The sequence below is a fragment of the Narcine bancroftii genome, chromosome 9, assembly GCF_036971445.1.
Source record: "Narcine bancroftii isolate sNarBan1 chromosome 9, sNarBan1.hap1, whole genome shotgun sequence".
NCBI classification, from domain to species: Eukaryota; Metazoa; Chordata; class Chondrichthyes; order Torpediniformes; family Narcinidae; genus Narcine; species Narcine bancroftii.
This window is the reverse complement of record NC_091477.1, coordinates 3,195,675-3,215,041: the sequence shown is the minus strand read 5'-3', so window position 1 is coordinate 3,215,041 and position 19,367 is coordinate 3,195,675. Positions and strand designations below refer to the sequence as shown.

At 43.6% G+C, this 19,367-nt stretch overlaps 1 protein-coding gene across 6 annotated transcripts in view; it reads left to right on the top strand.

Annotated features, from left to right (window-relative positions):
- Nucleotides 1-19,367, top strand: part of ndst1b (N-deacetylase/N-sulfotransferase (heparan glucosaminyl) 1b) — a 212,604-nt gene that overhangs the window by 169,727 nt on the left and 23,510 nt on the right. For all 6 annotated transcript variants that reach the window (XM_069898004.1, XM_069897999.1, XM_069897998.1 and 3 more), the window contains 2 exons: nucleotides 101-229; nucleotides 6,800-6,982. In XM_069898004.1, the coding sequence (XP_069754105.1) occupies nucleotides 101-229; nucleotides 6,800-6,982 (312 nt within the window). The remainder of the gene's footprint in view (nucleotides 1-100; nucleotides 230-6,799; nucleotides 6,983-19,367) is intronic.

The window sequence follows — 19,367 nt, the reverse complement described above, 5'->3', positions numbered from 1 at the left end:
TATTGCAGCCCACTCTAATCTCTGCTGCCAGTACATCGTCAACAGGGAACTCATCCAAGCAAGCTTTGCAGGTCTCACTTTCCTTTCCTCTTGTGCACAGGTTCTGCCTCGTCAGACGTGTGGCCTTTTCACACACACCATATTCTATAATGAATACCCCGGAGGGCCCAAGGAGCTGGATAAAATCATTAACGGCGGAGAGCTCTTTCTCACTGTCCTTCTCAACCCTGTGAGTACTCCATCTGTGATTTAATTGAAGAGGCTTTGAGCATGAGCAGGACTGGAGAAGTGTTGAACAATAGGGAAAGTATTTGTGATGTTTGGCACAGGTTTAAAGCTGTTATCTGTCAACTTGTCCATGGAGTCATACAGCAGGGAAACAGGCCTTTCATCCCATCTCATTCATGCTGACCAAGTTGTCTGAGTCACTCACATTTAGAACCATAGAACATTATAGCACAGAAACAGGCCCTTCAGCCCTTCTGTACTGAACTATTCTGCCTAATCCCATTGAACTGCTCCCGGACCATATCCCACCAAAGCACTCCCATCCATCGATCTGTCTAACTTTTTCCTAAATGTCAAAATCAAGCCCACATTCACCACTTCAGCTGGCAGCTCGTTCCATACCCTCACCATTCTTTGTGTGAAGAAGCTCCCCCTAACATTCCCTTTAAACCTTTCCCCTTCCACCCTTAACCCATGTCCTCTAGTTTGTATCTCACCCACCCTCAGTGGAAAAGGCCTACTGTGTAAAAGTCAATCCCACACACGTATTTTTGGTCTTAGCCGCCCACCCATCTGAACTACCAACCATCCAACCAAGGTCCCAACACTCTGACTGCCGACTCTTGCCTAGGCCTTGGCTGCCCTTCCATCCGAGCTCCTGACCATCCATCCATCTGTGCTCACGAATGCAGACTCTCACCTAGGTAATGGCTACCTAGCCGTCCGACCATCCGAGCTCCCGACGCCCTGATCGATGAAGGTACTTACCGTGGTCAAAATAGTCGACCCTCTAAAATTTTATCCTAAAAATTGATCCACAAAATCTGACTATTACACTTATATACAGTATATCCCTCCCAACCTTTCCCATCCACATTCCTATCGAAGTTGTTCTAATTATCCCGACCTCCTCTCGTTCCATAGAACCCCCACCCTTTGCCCTCTCATGTTAGATCTGTGCTCTCCCGTGCTCCTTGGGAAAAAGACTGTGATCGTTCACCTTATCCGTGCCCCTCATGAATTTAGAAGCCTCTGGTCACGCCTACCTTTCAGGGAAGAAGCGCAGCCTCTCCTTGTGACTCCAGCCCTCTGCTCCCTGGAACTTCCTCGTGAATCTTTTCTGCAGCACTTCCAGTTGTAATGGTATTTTTCCCACAGCTGTGTGCCCAGATAAAACACCCCACGTTCATGCATGGCCCCTAAGAGAGTTAACCTGAATTTGAAGCAGGAAGTACTGGAAACATTCAGCAGTGTTGAGAGAGACAAATGGAGAGGTTACAATCACAGCATGCAATTATGGAGGCAAGTGGAACGTTTCTTCCTCCCCCACAATGTTAAACCGATGCTGTGTAGTTCTGGACTCCCCTACCCTGGGGAACTACTGTGACCATTCCCCCTATCGATGCCCCTCATGGTTTTACATAAGATCACCCCTGCCTCTGGTACACTCCTGGGAAAAAGGCCTTCCTGCCCAGCCCTCCAGTCCCAGTAACATCCTCTTGACCCCTGTGGCATCCTCGTGAACCCTGAAACATCCTCGCGACCCCTATGACATCCACGTGACCCCTGTGACATACTTGTGAACCTCCTAACATCCTCGTGACCTCTGAGACATCCTCATGACCGACCCCTGTGACATCCATGTTAGGAGACGAGAGGGAACACAAGCCCAGTGTGATTAAGCAGTGAGGGGATAAAGACAAAAGGTAAAACGACACAGGTTAAAAAGTCAAGTGGGAAAATAAATCTGGATCCAGGTGTGTTGATGGATATAACAGGGGGGGCATGAATCCAGATATGTTGATGGATCTAACAGGAGGGCATGGATCCAGATGTGTTGATGGATCTAACAGGGGGGCATGGATCCAGATGTGTTGATGGATCTAACAGGGGGGCATAGATCCAGATGTGTTGATGGATCTAACGGGGGGGGCATGGATCCAGATGTGTTGATGGATCTAATGGAGGGGGCATGGATCTAGATGTGTTGATGGATCTAACAGGGGGACATGGATCCAGATGTATTGATGGATCTAACGGGGGGGGCATGGTTGGTGTCATAATTAGCACAAGACTGTACGGCACCATCGACCCAGGTTCAAATCCATTGTCTGTTAGATGTTTGTTCATTCTAACTGTGTCTGTGTGGGTTTCCCCTGGGACTCGAGTTTCCTCCCACCCTGCAAAACATATGATGATTGTAGGTTAATGCAGTGTAATTGGGGCAGCACGGACTCATGGGCCGAAATGGCCTGTCTATCTAAAATGAATTTTTAAAAAATGAAATCCTGAAACACCACCAGAAAATACTGGAAACACTCCGTAGACAGGCAGCACCTGTGGAGATTGAACCAGGCTTAAAGTTCAGATTAGCAGACCTCTTCATCTTTCTAATAAAAGTTTCATTACCCCCTCAGCATTTGACAATTGTTCACAATCAGGGGCTTGAAAGACCAGCCTGAAGCCATTCCCTGCGATGGGATTTGTGTGACTTGCAACTGCCTGGTTGAGCCTCTGGCTATAATTAGGAATTCTGCCCTTGCCTGAAACATATGCCTCTCCAGAATGAACGAATGAGCTGAATCCCAAACCCTTTTTCATCTCCCAAGCTGGCAGTATTCTTCAGCAGCCCTTTGACTCTGCATGTGGTTAGACCTGGAGTGGCTTGACAATCGACTGACATGACCTGTATTCCAGTGTATGAGCAACTTAAGCCTCCATTTTGTTACCATTCTGCTACACCAGTTGTGCCGTTGGTGCCCCCATTTGCACACCGGCTTTGGTTGGGTGTTGGTTTTCAGCGTAGCAGATGTGACAAATGGGAGGTGGAACCTCTCCCAGGGGATGGGGTGTCTCAGGTATTCTCTACCCAGGAGGATGGTTGGGAAGGCTGGATCACTGGAATTAGGAGCAGGATTCGGCCATCCGGCCCATTGACCCTGCTCCACCGTTCAATAAGAACATGGCTGATCTGGCCATGGACTTGGCTTCACCTTCACACCTGTTCCCCAATGGTGGCCAGTAACCTTACTCCTCAATTTTCTAAAGAAGTGCAGTCGCTGTTGAGTGTCCAGGACAGGTCCCTAGTGAAGTGAACTCCAAGGAACTTGGTGCACTCAACTCTCCACTACAGAGTTGTTGATGTGTAGTGGAGGGTGGTCGTTCCTGGTCCTCCTGAAGTTCACGATCATCTCCTTTGTCTTGTCCATGTTGAGATTCAGGTTGTTCCTCTTGCACCATTTCCCGAGATTTTCACCTCTCCTCTGTAGTGCGACTCATCGTTGTTGCTGATGAGGCCGACGACTGTTGTGTCATCTGCAAATTTGATGACACTGTTAGAGCTGGATCTGGGGATGCAGTCGTGAGTCAGTAGTGTGAACAGGAGCGGGCTGAGCCAGTACTCAGCATGACGTTGCTCGACGTTCTGCGACCGACCCAGACAGACCAAAGTCCTGTATATATGTGGTTTTCATGTGTGTTATATCTGATTGTGCGTCTGCGTGCTTTGCACTGAGGATCGGAGAACACTCTTTGGTCCAGTTGTAATTGTACCATCAGGTCGCAACATATTTAACTTGACTGATGATTAAAGATGCTTTCTTTCCTGCTGTTATCAGACTCTTGAATGGACCTCTCACTGGTGAAAGATGATGCCTTGCACGATCTTCTATAACTGTAGTTTTCTCTATTTCCCTGTCCTTCTTTTGTAGTTTCTCTGTACTCTGCTGTTTGATGACTGTGATTTATTTGTTTATTTTTTACTATTGACCGACCATTTCCATGGACGATATCTGACTCACTGAATTCCTCCAGCTTCCCGTTGTTTTCAGTAGATCCAGCATCTGCAGTTACAAAGCTTCTCTTCGAAAAGTCAGACAACGAGGATTGCTTGTCCTGATCTGAAAGATAAAGGATGAGGCCTGTGAGGAGTGGTGTATCTCAGGGAACGGTGCTGGGACCATTGTTGTTTGTCACCTATATCAATGATCTGGAGGATAATGTGGTAAATTGTTCAGCAAGTTTGCAGATGACTCTAAGATTGGAGGCGTGTGGACAGTGAAGAACCTGAGGGGAATCTTCTTCACACAGAGAGTGATGGGGGTGTGGAATGAGCTTCCATCTGAGGTGGTGAATGTGGGTTAAATTTTAACATTTAGGAGGAATTCGGACAGGTACATGGATGGGAAAGGTATAGAGGGCTATGGACTGGGTTCAAGTCAGTGGGACTTGGTAAAAAATGGTTCAACACAGACTAGAAGGGCCAAAGAGGCCTGTTTCTGTATTGTAGTGTCTTATGATTCTATGGTTCCATGAAATATCAAGTATTCGCCCCCTGGTTCCCTGGAGATGGATGGGTGCAAAGAGCAGAAATTCACATGTTATTCTGTGTGTGGAACAGGAGTTGTGCGGGGGGTGGGGGGGGAGGTGGTGGGGGGGGGTGGGGAGGGTGTAGTACAGTTGTTCACACTTCATCCCAACAGCAGATTGAGAGGTTTAATTTGAGGATCAGTTGAAAAACCCTGGAGGACTGTGATTCATGCCTTCTTCCCGTTGCAGATGGGAAAGAAGCCAGGATTTCTACATATGACAGGCCGAGACTCGCCCTTCTTGCCAAGCAACAGATGGAGCTGGGGAAAGAGAGGGAACTAATTATGGTTCCCAAACAAGAGGGGGGTTCAAGGCTGCTGCCAAGTCCAGCTGGCCAGACAGCAGAGAGGAGACTTGCATTAGAATACTCCAAGAGATGGTGAGAGGCAAGGAACAGCTGGGAATTGTCCACCTTCCTGATAGATTCAGGGAATTCTTGGTCTCTCTGGCTGCCTTGAAATTGCTGAAATTTGCAAATAAATCCCTTATATCTTCATCATTTAAAAAAAAAATCTGTTTGAAACAACTTGACATTTGCAAAATTTGGCCCTGTAAATAGGGTGGTATGCATCACAAGAATTAGGTGCAGAAGTAGGCCAATCGGTCCATCGTGACAGTTCTGGTGCATCACCCAATGATCAAGTCTCCTTGCTCCCAGTTTCAAAGATTCTTTTATTGTCATGTAGTAAAATTAATGTAATATTACAGAAATAGAAATTGCATTAGGTCTGCCACAAAAGTGGCAAAAATTCACTATCTGCAGAAATTGCACGATGCCCCTTAGAAGCAAAAGAGAGTCCCTTCAGAGACACTGAGTGTCCATGTATTCACCTCCTGCAGCTTCTGCAGCGGCACAGACCCCTGTTCGATCCATCAGCCACTCGAGCTCGAGATCCGACCCCTCAACACCATCAGGAAGCCTTCAACGCCCGAGGCTCCTTCAGGAGCACCTTCTTGCCATTAGCTCCCTCTCAAATTCCAGCTCCGATACCTGGTTCCCATGAGCCAGTCTCCAGCAGACCGCAACCTGGAGTGAGTCCTATGGCCACAAGTAGACTTCAGCCCACAGCCTGTGTAGGTTCCTCACCTTGAGTCACCAACAGCCCGCCACCTGTGTGGTTCCCTCATCCACAGTGCCCCTCACTAGTCCACCATCATGGTCGTCTCCTCTGTTTCTTCCCAAACGGTAGGGTGGGGCTGTTCTCCCCGTTTTCTGATGCCCTGCGCCAGTCCTCTGCTTCCCTGGAGTCTGCAATCCATTTAAATCTTGTACGGAGCTATCAGTTAGACAGGATGGTAGGAAGCTACGGAGGATAGCTTCTCCCTGCTTTTCCCGGGGTCACAGAACCTCCAGCAGCATTGCCCGAAGGAATACTCTTCTGCTTCTCTCTCTCTGACTGTAAGGGGCACCAGGCAATTTCTGCTGATGGCGAATCTTTGTCTGCCTCACAGCAGGGAAAATGCAATTTTGAGTAATATTCCACCTGATTTAATGCATGGCAATAAAAGAATCTTTAATCTTGAATCTTTCCCAGAGTAAGGTACATTTAAAAGTCCAACACCAGGAAAGAAACTGTCCTTGAATCTGGATATACGTGTTTTCATGCATTTCTACCTGACGGCAAGGGGAGGAGAAGAGAGTAAGGCTGGGGTGGACGAGTTCTTTCATCCAACAGCAGCATTCCCGAGACAGAAGGGGCGTGGATGGAGTCGATGGAGGGGAGGTTGGGTGACTTGATGGCCTGGGGTGGGGACAGGTTTGGGAAGCTAAGCCTTTTGTATTGTTGTGTGAGACATGGTGTGACCACACTTAGGTTGTTGTGTGGATTGTGGGTCACCCAGCAATAGAAAAGATGTCCAGAGGCTGGAAAGGGTACAGAAAAGATTCACGAGAATCTATAATGAGAGGCTGGATGGGCTGGGACCTTTCTCCCAGGAGGAGGTAAATGATCACAGTCTGTTTTCCTGAAACCAGTTTCCCACCTGCCTAATTTTGTCAAACCTTGGGGAAGGGCTCAAGCCTGAAACGTTGGTTCTGTATCTTTATCTTTGCTCTATAAAGTTCACTGTTTGACCTGCTGAGTTTCTCCAGTGTTGTGTTTTTACTTCAAAACCTTTGTGTTTTACTCTGTTACCTGTCATGGTTTGCTGCCCTGAGACCCTTGCACGAGTGAAATCCTGATCCTATTTCCTCCTTTCCCAGATAAGCATCTTCATGACCCACCTGTCAAATTATGGCAACGACCGTCTGGGCCTCTACACCTTTAAGAACCTAATCAGTTTTGTGCAGTGCTGGACAAACCTAAGGTTGCAGACCCTCCCTCCTGTACAGCTGGCACAGAGGTACTTCCAGCTCTTCCCTGAGGAGAAGGACCCTTTCTGGCAGGTCAGTGCTTGCTGTCTTGAAAATTGTGTTTCCACATTCCTGATGATGAGTTTGCAATGCACAAGACAGGAAATATCTGCAGAGAGTTGTAAATTTGGCCAGCGCCATCACGGTCATCAGTCTTCACTCTGTTAAGGACAAGAGGTGGTGCCTCAAGAAAGTAGCTTCGTTCCTCATAAGACCCCCACCACCCAGGCCATGGCCTCTTCTCACTGCTACCATCAGGAAGGAGGTCCAGGAGCCTGAAGACAAACACCCAACGGTACAGAAACAGCTTCTTCCCATCCGCCATCAGATTTCTGAATGGACAGTGAACCACAGACGCTACCTCACTTCCTCTTCTTTGCACTGATTTATTTTTTTCATGTAATTTATAGCAATTTTTGTACCTGTAATCCTGCTCAAAAATAAATGTTGTGACTCATAGAACAGCAAAATACAGGCTCTTCGGCCCTCAATGTTGGGCTGGCTGGGGGAGTCACGTGTTGGAGTAGCGGACGGTCGAGAAAACCAGCCCTCTCCAGGAAAATAGAAAAAAAGTTAGGGAAAAAGCAAAGCATAACAAAAATAGAATATAAGAAATAGAAGATAAAGATACAGAGAAGAGAAAGAAGATGGCTCCCAAGAAGGAGAAAGTAAAAGCAACTGGAAAAAAAAGAAGTACAAAAGTCGCCGGAGAAGATAGAAGAAGGCCTTACCTGCATGAAGGAACAGGACACTGTGATGATGAGGAGTGCTCGAACCTCGAGGTCAGTGCCTGCCCTGCGGAGTCGCAACCCACCAGCCGGTGCACTACAAAAATGGCTCTCAGAGCCAAACAAAAATGCGCAACTGTGCATGTGCAAGGAGTCGCGCGTCCGTAGTGCGCAATCAAAGGATAAAGAGGACACCGGCGGGAGGGGGGGCTCAGCAGAGGAGTGGGCTGTCACAGAGTGAACAACTAAGGGACACCTGACACCAGGGCACTCAGCTGGAGGACGAGGAAGCCAGCAGAAAAGGGAGCGATGAAACGGACAAGGGAGATAGACGGAGGGATGACCGACAAGAAGATCAACGTCAGGAAGCACAACAGATGAGCAGCCCAGGAGGGGAAGCCCAGCAAGAAGAGGCCCGACAAAGAGATACAAGCAGCTCATCAGGAAAAACAGAAGAGATGCAGACACAAAGAAGAGAAGAAGATACAAACACAGGTACAGACATAGAAGAAGACGAAGAAGACCAAGATCTTCACAGAGAAATAGAAGGTAAAACTGATGGACAAAGAGAAATAGAATGTAAAACTGATGGACAAAGGAAAATAAAAAGTAAAACTGATGAACAGAATATAGATAAAGCCTTTTTTGAAGAATAAATGAGATCACTCAAAGAATGGTTATCATTAGTTTAATGCAATTAAAAGGAAAATGAAAAGAACAGAAGATAAAATGCAAAGATTAGAACTGGTTATGACAGAAATAGGGAAAAGAATAGAGAATGTTGAAGAGCAGGAAATGGCTGTAGAAATGGAAGTAAATGATGAGAAAAATTGGAAGGAACTGACAAAAAAATTAAAGAGACACAAAAGTTGTTATCTCAGAAAATTGATATGTTGGAGAATTATAGTAGGCGAAACAACATAAAAATAGTGGGCCTGAAGGAGGGTGAAGAAGGCAGAGACATGAAGGAATTTATATAAGGATGGATCCCGAATATCCTGGGAATGACAGAAATGCAGGAAGAAATGGAAATAGAAAGGGCACACAGAGCATTAGCTCCGAAACCATAGGCACATCAAAAACCAATATCCATTTTAGTAAAATTTTTGAGATACACGACAAGAGAAAATATACTGGAACGGGCAAGGAATAAAATTAGAGAAGATAATAAACCATAAGAATACAAGAGTCAAAAAATATTTTTTTTAACCAGACATAAGTTTTGAACTCTTAAAGAGGAGGAAGGAATTTAATACAGCGAAATTGATTTTACGGAAGAAAGGTTACAAATTCATATTAAGACATCCAGTCATGCTTAAAATATTTATATCTGGGGAGCAAAACAGACTGTTCTCGGATCCAGAGAAAGTGCAAGAATTTGCAGAACGTTTGCAGGACAGAAGAGATGAACAGATGTAACAAGAATGAAGAATGGCGATAAAGTATATATAAAGATGTAAAAACAATGTATATGTAAAGAACTAAAGAGGGAAAAGAGAAGGGAAGGAAGGGAGAAAGGGGAGGAAAGAGAGAGAGCTTTGTTACATGTGTTATAAAAAAGTGTTTTCTGGAGAGGGCTGGGTAGAGGGGGAAATAACCGTCACTGCAAAATTAGTTGACGCTGCGAATAAGATCGCAATCCAAATGAAAAGGGGAGTTGTGGTTGCCCAGCAAGGGTTATGGGTCAACTCAGAGAGGGGGGGATCTTTTGGGGTCAAGGTATTAGTGGATGTGGGAACTGCGGGGATACTTTATGTCTTAAATGTGTTGTTGTACATTAAATGTAATAAGAGAAAACTAAGAGATGAAAATGGGGAAAAGGGGTACTATAAACATTAATGGAATACATAACCAAATTAATAAATTTATTGAAGAAGGAAAAAATAGATATAGCATTTGTGCAGGAAACGCATCTAACTGAAGCAGAACATAAACTAAAGAGAGACTGGGTAGGACACGTAACGGCAGCATCCTATAATTCAAAAGCTAGAGGTGTAGCCATACTAGTTAACAAAAATATACCAATCAAAATAGAGGAGGAAATAATAGATCCGGCAGGGAGGTATGCAATGATAAAGTGTCAGATGTACTCAGAATTTTGGAATTTGCTCAATATACATGCACCTGACGAGGAGGATCAAAAATTTATGCAGGATTTTTTTTTTTGAAGATTGCAGACACAAGGAAATATATTGATAGGAGGAGATTTTAACCTTAATTTGGACCCAATGTTGGATAAAACTGGACAAAAGACAAATAAAAAGAATAAAGTAGCCAAATTTATGGTTAAATCAATGCAGGAAATGAAACTTATGGATATATGGAGGAGGGAACACCCAAGAGAGAAGGAATTTTCATATTATTTAAGTAGACACAAAATTTACTCAAGAATTTATATGTTTTTGTTGTCAGCCCATATTCAAGGGAGAGTTAGGAAAACTGAATATAAAGCTAGATTACTATCAGATCATTCACCCCTGTTATTAGCAATAGAACTGGAGGACATCCCATCAAGAATGTATAGATGGAGGTTAAACTCCATGCTACTTAAAAGGCAGGAATTTAGAGAGTTTATTGAACACCAAATTAAAACATATTTTGAAATAAACACAGAATCAGTGGAAGAAAAATTTATATTATGGGACGGAATGAAAGCCTTTATTAGAGGACAGATAATAAGTTATGTGACTAAGATGAAAAAGGATTACAATCGGGAAATAGAGCAGTTGGAAAGGGAGATAGAAAGTACAGAAAATGATTTAGTAAAAAGGGGTGATATAACAAAAAGGAGAGAATTGGCGGACAAAAAAATTAAATACGAAACATTACAAACGTACAAGGTGGAGAAGAACATAATGAAAACAAAGCAAAATATTGCGAACTTGGAGAAAAAAACACATAAAATATTAGCCTGGCAACTTAAAACTGAACAAGCTAAAAGGACGATACAGGCATCAAGGAAAAAGGACAAACAAATTACATATAACCAAACAGATATTAATTAAATTTTTAAGGAATTTTATGAACAATTGTATCAAACTGAGAACGAGGGGAAAGAAGATAAAATAGAGACATTTTTAGCTAAAATTGAACTGACAAAATTGCAAGAAGAGGAACAAAACAAATTAATAAAACCACTTGAAATTGAGGAAATATAGAATATATTTAAAAAGCTGCTGAACAATAAAACACCAGGAGAGAATGGATTTCCAATAGAATTCTATAAAACATTTAAAGAGTTATTAATTCCTCCTCTCCTGGAAGTAATGAACCAGATAGAAGAAACAGAAAATTTTCCAGATTCATGTAAGACAGCAATAATTACAGTAATACCAAAGACGGGGAAGGATCCATTAACACCAGCATCATATAGACCAATATCTCTACTTAACTCAGACTATAAGATAATAGCGAAATTATTAGTAGACAGATTGGCCGAGTGTATACCTAAAATAGTAAAACAAGATCAAACTGGATTTATTAAGAAAAGATGAACAGTTCAAGGAAATAAGAAGCCAACAGTGGCTGTTGCTCGAGACACAGAAAAGCCTTTGACAGAGTAGAGTGGAATTACTTAGTTAAAGTATTACAGAAGTTCAATCTACCAGAAAAATATATAAATTGGATTAAAGCATTGTATAATGAACCATTGGCGAAGGTATCAGTAAATGAATATGTATTGAGTCACTTTAAATTAAGTAGGTCAACTAGACAGGGATGTCCACTATCCCCCTCATTGTTCGCCTTAGCAATAGAACCTTTGGCAGAACTGATAAAGAACAGAAAATAAAATAAAAGGGATAAAAATAAAGGAGAAGGAGTATAAAATAAGCTTATTTGCAGATGACATCATAGTATACCTAACAGAACCAGAGGTATCAGTCAAAGAATTACATAAGAAATTGAAGGAATATGGAGAAATATCGCGGTACAAGATCAACGCAAATAAAAGTGAAGTGATGCCAATGAGTAATGCAGACTATACAGAATTTTAAAATGAATCACCATTTAAATGGCAAACACAAGCAATCCGATACCTAAGGATCAGGTTAGATAATAACTTAAGCCACTTGTACAAACTAAATTATCAGCCATTAATAAAGAAATTGCAGGAAGACTTAGAACATTGGAAAGAATTACCGCTAACGTTGATAGGGAGGGTAAACTGCATTAAAATGAACATGTTCCCAAGGTTGTAAAACTTTTTTCAAACCATACCAATTCCTTTAACAGAAAAATTCTGTAAGGAACTAGAGAGAATAATAAGGAAATTCTTGTGGAAAGGGAGGAATCCAAGGGTAGTGTTAGATAAATTAGCAGAGAGGTATAATCAAGGTGGTTTGCAGTTACCAAATTTTAGAAATTATTATAGAGCCGCACAATTAAGGTATTTATCAGATTTTTACCAGACAAGGGAAAAACCAGACTGGACTAAGATAGAACAAGATAAAATAGAGGATGAAAAGCTGTTGCAATATAAAAACTCACCAGTACTGCATCATTTACTTTCTAAGTGCATCTTAAGAAGATGCACTTAGAAAGGAAAAAAATGAATGATCAAATACCAAAATTATAATTGATGCAAAATCTGCTAATCTCTTTTACAATCAACCTTTCCTTTAGAGAATGGGAGACAAAAGGGATCAAAAGAATAGAAAATTGTTTTTTGGGAAATAATTTATTAACATTTGAACAGTTGAAGTATAAATATGGAATAACTCATGGTACAATGTTTGCAGATCATCAATTGAAAGCTTATTTAAAGGATAAATTGGGAAATAGCTTGAGATTACCTGAAGGAAGCAGCTTTGAATACGTGATCACAGACACAATGATAATTAAAAGATTTATAACCAACATGTACATTAAGCTGCAAGATAAGGAAAATGAAATAAATTGTTAGCCTAAACAGAAGTGGGAAAAAGATCTAAACATAAAGATAAAAAATGAAGTATGGGAAAAGTTATGTTCTGGAACTATGAAGAATACAATAAACACAAGGTTACGCATGATACAGTATAATTGGTTACACAGGGTATATATTAGTCCTCAAAAATTAAAAAAATGGGATTCAACATTATCGGATAGATGTTTTCGCTGTAAGATGGAAATGAGAACAACATTACATGCAACTTGTGCGAAAGTAAATACGTTTTGGGAAGAATTAAATCAGATACTAAATAAAATTACAAAAAATAACATACCAAAAAAAAGAGATATTTCTTTTAAGTAACATAAGAAGTAGGGAATTAGGCCTCAAATTGGATAAAGTGCAAAAAAAATTCATTATGATCTCCTTAGTGATAGCAAAAAAATGTATAATATTAACTTGGAAAATGGAAGAGAGCCTGAGAGTACAGCAACGGTACATGGAAATGAATAAATGTATTCCATTGGAAAAAATAACATATAATTTAAAAACTAAAGTCACAATGTTTGAACAAATTTTGGAATTATACATTGAACATATCGGGGAGAGCTTGCCTATGACCTCCATCCCCTAAAATGAGAATGAAAATGATAAGACAAAACAACTAGATTCAGTGTGTAATAAATAGATGACACATTTTTCTTGTTTATTTTCCTTTGTGTGAAGATATTGTTTTATAGTTTTATTGTATTGTAAATGTCAAATATTTATGGGTTTTGGAGAGGGATGGGTAGAGGGGAGGGAGGGAAAGGGGAAAAAAAATGGGAGAAAAGACCACTGTGCATTTAATGAGAAACGTTTGTTCATATTTTGGTTGATATGGTTCATAGTGTGAAAAATAAAAAAATAATTTAAAAAAATGTTGGGCTGGCTAACCCCTCCTTACCTCATAACCCTCTATTTTTCTTCCATCCATGTGTCTGAAGTCTCTTAAATGCCCCTAATATTACAGCCTCCACCACCACTCCCCAGCAAGGCATTCCAGGCCCTCACAGCTCTCTATGTATAAAATGTTGCGGAGAAAGAATCAACTACCGACACCAGGGTGACGCTTCGGAAGAGTTTTATTAGCAAGATATCTTGGAGAGCATGCCCAGCACCCAGCCTGAGCTTGCTCTGCCACAGCCAGTTTTAACAGAGTTTATATACAATAAATGGCAGTGCATTCCTGCATGTGGGCTTCCTGTTGGTCAACCTGACAATAGTTTATCGTTGTCAACATTTGGCAATAATTTAATCCTTGTTTCACAGAATTCCAGAGCTTATCATGTCTGCAGATAAATGTGTCTCTAGATAAATCACAACCTTGAGGTTCCCTCCCTCCACTTAATCAATATGCAACTGACTCTTCTATGTTCTTGTAAGCAACTCATGGGTGAACCCTTAACCCTTTGTGTTCAGATTTTTCTCTACAGTTCCCTCCTTGTTGATCCAGAGATCAACATCCCATACCTAATTCCACTAAATAAATGTGTCCTTTTCTCCTTCTCCCCTTCTAGCACACTTTCAGTCACCTTTAACAACTTATATTGTACATTTCTTTCAGTCTTCTCTACCTGCCATATCAGCTGCTTAAGTCTTATCCATAGGCATAAAGTGAGGAGTAACAATACTGACAAGGCAATAATCAGACCGATGACTGGGTGCAGTGTGAGCTTTAGGGAACCATCCCTTAAAAATATTCCACCAATGATGGGCGGAGAGCTGAGTGACCCGGTCTGCGGCCCGGATCATCTGTCTCTCCTTGTAAATTAAATCCACTCGGGCTTCACTTATATTTCGTCCTAATTTTTTCATCAGGTGGGTAATTTGGTCATTTTCATTAATCAGTCTATCCAAACGGGCATAGTTAATAAGGGGAGTGAGGAGTTGCTGGCAGTACGCAATGCGATAATCTTCTACCTGCCTCCAGGTTCCCAATACAATCCACCCCTTGGAGGTCACACCACTCACCATTCATGAGACAATCAATAACTATGTATATTATGTCAAAACATGTAAAAAAACAATACTGAGCAAGTGGGTCAATATATTCACTCGTGCCGTCCGAATGCTGGACAAGGCACAAAGTCAAATTCAATGACACCACCTCACCAGTCCCCGCACCTCTGATCAAACAAGGTTATTGTGTTACCAATGGGCAGGGTGCTGTGGGAGCTGCTCCTCAGTGTCAGAGGGGAGGATAGAAAGAGGAATTTATTTGGTCACCATCTCCTATGCTAGGTTCTCCGGCTTAGCTGGTAAATGTAAGCACCCTTACCAACATCTGCGAGCAGGCAATGCAAGGTCATCCATCAGATGCCAGAGCCCTCCCTTGGCTTGCGCATCCCACGCCTTTGGCCTCATGCTTGGGCACTCCTCAGGCACAGAGCTCAGGTACCTGTCACCATGCTACCCCATGGTGAGGCAGGGGGCAGGCCAGCAGGACTACATCCGAGATGTACCTGGGGTGTCTGCTGGGCTGACCTTTGACACCAGGATCCCATTCGTGCTCACGTTCTCTTTCAACGGAGGCCCCAAGTGCCTGCGTTGGATCCATATAACGATTTTCAGGACAGAAAATTAGTCAATTTAGTGTTTTTAAATAAAGGCTCCCACAGCCCCCACCCCATGAGATATTTTTCTGTTAATGGGAGTTTCTGGGGTGATGCCGTCATTGCAAAACAAATTATATATATATGATGTTTTCTACCATGGTCTGTCTGATCATTGACTGGTCAACTCACAAACTGTAACTTTACATCCACACTGCGATTATGTCCCTCTAAACTTCAGTTTCTCTGAGTGCGCTTTGAGACATTATGCATTGTAAAAACCACAGCAAAACATGCAATTTAAAAAAGTTGAAGGCTTGACAAGATAGAATGTCCAGTGATAGTTTCCAGAGCAACAGCTGTTCTCTTGCTGATTTTTTTCATAATACATGACGAACTGTCTTGTTGGTCAGTCGTCCGTTCGGTGTCACTGTACAGGTGCTCGCAAATTCATAAGGAACCCTGAGGAAAGTGTTGGCTGATGCCAAATGGGTTGTAGCGAGTGGCGGCACCAGGCAGAGATTTTCTCCAGAAGACTAGCAGGACTCTGCACCCTTGGATCTTCTGCTGGAGATTCTATTCAGCACCTGCCTTACTGGCCAAGATCTGTAATTTAAAGGATACACCTGCCTGGCAGGGGGCGAGGGGCTGTGCTTGTTCAACAGCTTGCTTTATTGTGTCAAAAGCAACCTGTTGTTCTGGTCCCCAGAGGAATGTGGCTTTCCTATGGGAGACCCAATAGGGTGGTTCAAAGAGCATGGTAAGGTGGGGTAGGTTCTCCTGCCAATAACCTAGGAGGCCCACAAGTCTCTGGGAGTCTGTTTTATTTGGGGGGTGGCAAAATCCAAAGTTTCATTTTTGGCTGTCTCAGAAATATCGCTGGCCTGAGCACCATTGGATCCCTCATTATCTCGGCCAGGGCTACCACTATCTTTCCCGTAAAATGGGTCCCTCTATCGCTATTTATCCCTCTGGACATCCCTAGTGGGGAATCAATTCCTTCATCAGGACTTTGGCCACTGTCTGGGCATCATCTCTCCTAGTCGGGTAGGCCTCAATCCATCGGGTAAACATATCCACAATAACCAGCAAGTACTTGTACCCTTTACAAGGGGGCATATGGGCAAAGTCAATCTGCAAGTCCTGAGCAGAGGGCAGTCGATCAAATTTGGCAGGTGAGCGTCCCCGAATGTTCTGCTGACAGATTAGACAATTCCTCAGTTGTCTTTCTATGTTTGTAGAAATTCCGGGGGCAAACCATACCTGCGTTATATTATGCAGCATTTCCGCTTTTCCCAGGTGGGCTTGCCCATGGGCCAGTTTTACTATGGGCTGATATAGACCGCAGGCACATTACCCCTCCGTCTTTACTCTTCCACAAGCCTTTGTCCACTTGGCAGCTGTGGGTTTCCCACGTACACTGCTCTTGGGCGGAAGCTGTTTTTTGGACGGTTTTCAATTCCAGCTCCTGTATTACTTGAAGCTGCTCTGGGGTAGTGACATCTTGAGTGAGTGTCATGGGCAACATGGGGACTTGTTGTGGCTTGTGTTCCTGCTTAGAATCGCACAGCGAATGCAGAAGCTGGTATGTATTAGTGGTGGGCAGTTGCATATAAACGCCCTCCTTGGTACAATATAAAGTAGCATTAAGTTTGCAGAGAGCTTGTCTCCCTAAGATAGGGACAGGGTCGTGGGTGACATAATCAATCTTTCCTCTACTTGATTATCTTCCACCGTCAGGATGGTGGGTTGTGAAACAGGGTCAGTCAAAAGAGTCCTGGACACCCCAATGCTACCTAAGTTTTTTCACTCGGGTGTAATCCTGTGATGGTGACACAAATGACATGGTGGCCCCAGTATCCACCAACATCAAACTTTCTTTTCCCTCCACCTGCACATTAAGCATAGGCTGGCTTTCTCCATCTAATTGGTGGAGGGGGGGCCTGTACTACCGGCCCTTCCAGGCAGCCCCTATGGGTTGGACTGCTGAAAGGAGAACTGGGGCCGTTGGTTATAGTCCTGGCCTGCAAAGGGATTTTGATAAGGCCCAGGGTCTCTAGGGCAATGGGCATCCACTCTTTGCCATCCTCTTCCCCAGGGCTGGCTTCTACATTCCCATGCCCAATGACCCTTCATTCTGCAATTTCGGCACTGATCCTGGGTCTTATCCCGGGGCCTGCCCCGCTCTCGGCCACCCTCTCCCTTATGTTCGTTCTTTGTATACATATAAAACTGCCCTGTCTGCTTCTCTTTCTGGGTGAATAACCCTTCTCTGTCCATATTAGTCAATACAGTAACAGTGTTAGCTCAATTCTTTCTCTGCCAATCCAATTGCTTCATCTTATACATTTTGGCATTTTGAGGTAGCAGACAATTTAGCAAGGTCTGCACAGCCAAGGATTGGTTATCTTGTGAAGGCACTCTTCCCAAGTGTTTTTAAAATGAACCACAAAATCAATTGTTTCTTTCCCAGCCTTCTGGAGGCAGTGCATTACTTCTCCCATTTTCTCCTATTGGGACTAGGAAAGATTCTTTTACTGCCTGCCAGTGGGATCTGTAAGCAGCTTGTAACGGCATACGGATGTCGCCGGGCAAGGGATGAAGATGGCGCTGGTTTGTTGCAGCCAATGGTGGAATGCTATGTGTCTCCTTACTGGGTCTGGTGCTGAACTAATCATGTCCTGTGCCTCAGTGGGCATCCAGGGCTTTAGTATGGGGGTGTCTCCGATCATTTTGCGGGGTATTTGACTAGTTGAATCTGGCTTTTCCTTTGCCCCTCTACGTGTTGTTACTCCAATCCTTTCTCAGACCTGGGTTCTCTGTGCCCTGAAGCATCAAGCTTCGAGGCAACATTCTCCTCCCACGAAACAGGAGCTTCGGCCTGACGCGCGGGCCTAACGGGGACCCCGTCCCGTGGCCTGCTGGTATAAGCCACTGCTGCCTGGACCAGGTTGTCCCAATCGCTTCCCCTTCCAGCAGATAACTGGGGATACAGGCCGACAGGAGGCGTGGAGGCCGTGCCCGGAGGCACAGATGGCGCTCTGGGGGAGTATGAAGGGGGCCCGGGAAGCTCCGAATTAGGGTCTGTCCTTTTTCCTTCCTTTTTGGTCGTGGGCTGATGCCACTTCGCGACCTCTGTCCACTTATTAAAACATCCATTAAAATATCCGAGATCCCAAATGGAGTCTCCTCCTTCACTATAGTAGATTCTTTCAGATCTGCTATCAGCTTTAAATTAAAACTTCCCCCTTACGGCTATTCATTTGTGAACCACCCATATAGATAATTACTGAATGGGGCAGCATAATTCAATTTTCCCGTTTCTCTCATCATGATGACAGCTGGTGAGCCCAGAGGCTGCAGCAGATCTCCTACCAGTTGGCGACGTCTCCGTTGTTTCTTTCCTCGGGTCTTTAGTAGCTTTCTTCATCGGGGTCGTTATCGTGGCCCAGGAACAGACTTATGTGCTCGACTGGTAATAATTGCCTTGCTGAGCCGATTTCCCATCTTGGTCTCCTGTTAGATCTTAACAACAGTTATACAATATATACATAGTTGTCAGTTCCCTTACTTTACAGCGCGTGCACCGGTGCCTCTTCTGTCCGGGTTGTCACCCTGGGTCTACTTCTCCGTCTTCCCCCCGCCGCCCCCCCCCCCCCCCTTTAGATAAAGAGACTCCTACTCTCTGTACATCACCTCACCCTCTCAAGTGTGGATCTCGGTGTGTGAGCCTGCCTCTCCCACTTTCAGATGGGTTCTTGGCTAGGGCCGTCGCCCATTCACTCCTACGGGACCCTCAGTCCCAGGTTCGTGATCCTGTCAAGTAGGATCCTCCTCGTAGTGGCAGATTTGTTGCGGAGAAAAAATCAACTACTGACACCAGGGTAACGCTTCGGAAGAGTTTTATTAGCAAGATATCTTGGAGAGCATGCCCAGTACCCAGCCTGAGCTTGTTCTGCCCACAGCCAGTTTTAACAGAGTTTCTATACAATAAATGGCAGTGCATTCCTGCATGTGGCTTCCTGTTGGTCAACCTGACAATAGTTTCTCATTGTCAACATTTGGCAATAATTTAATCCTTGTTTCACAGAATTCCAGAGCTTATCATGTCTGCAGATAAATGTGTCTGTAGATAAATCACAACCTTGAGGTTCCCTCCCTCCACTTAAGCAATATGCAACTGAATCTTGTATGTTCCTGTAAGCAACTTATGGGTGAACCCTTAA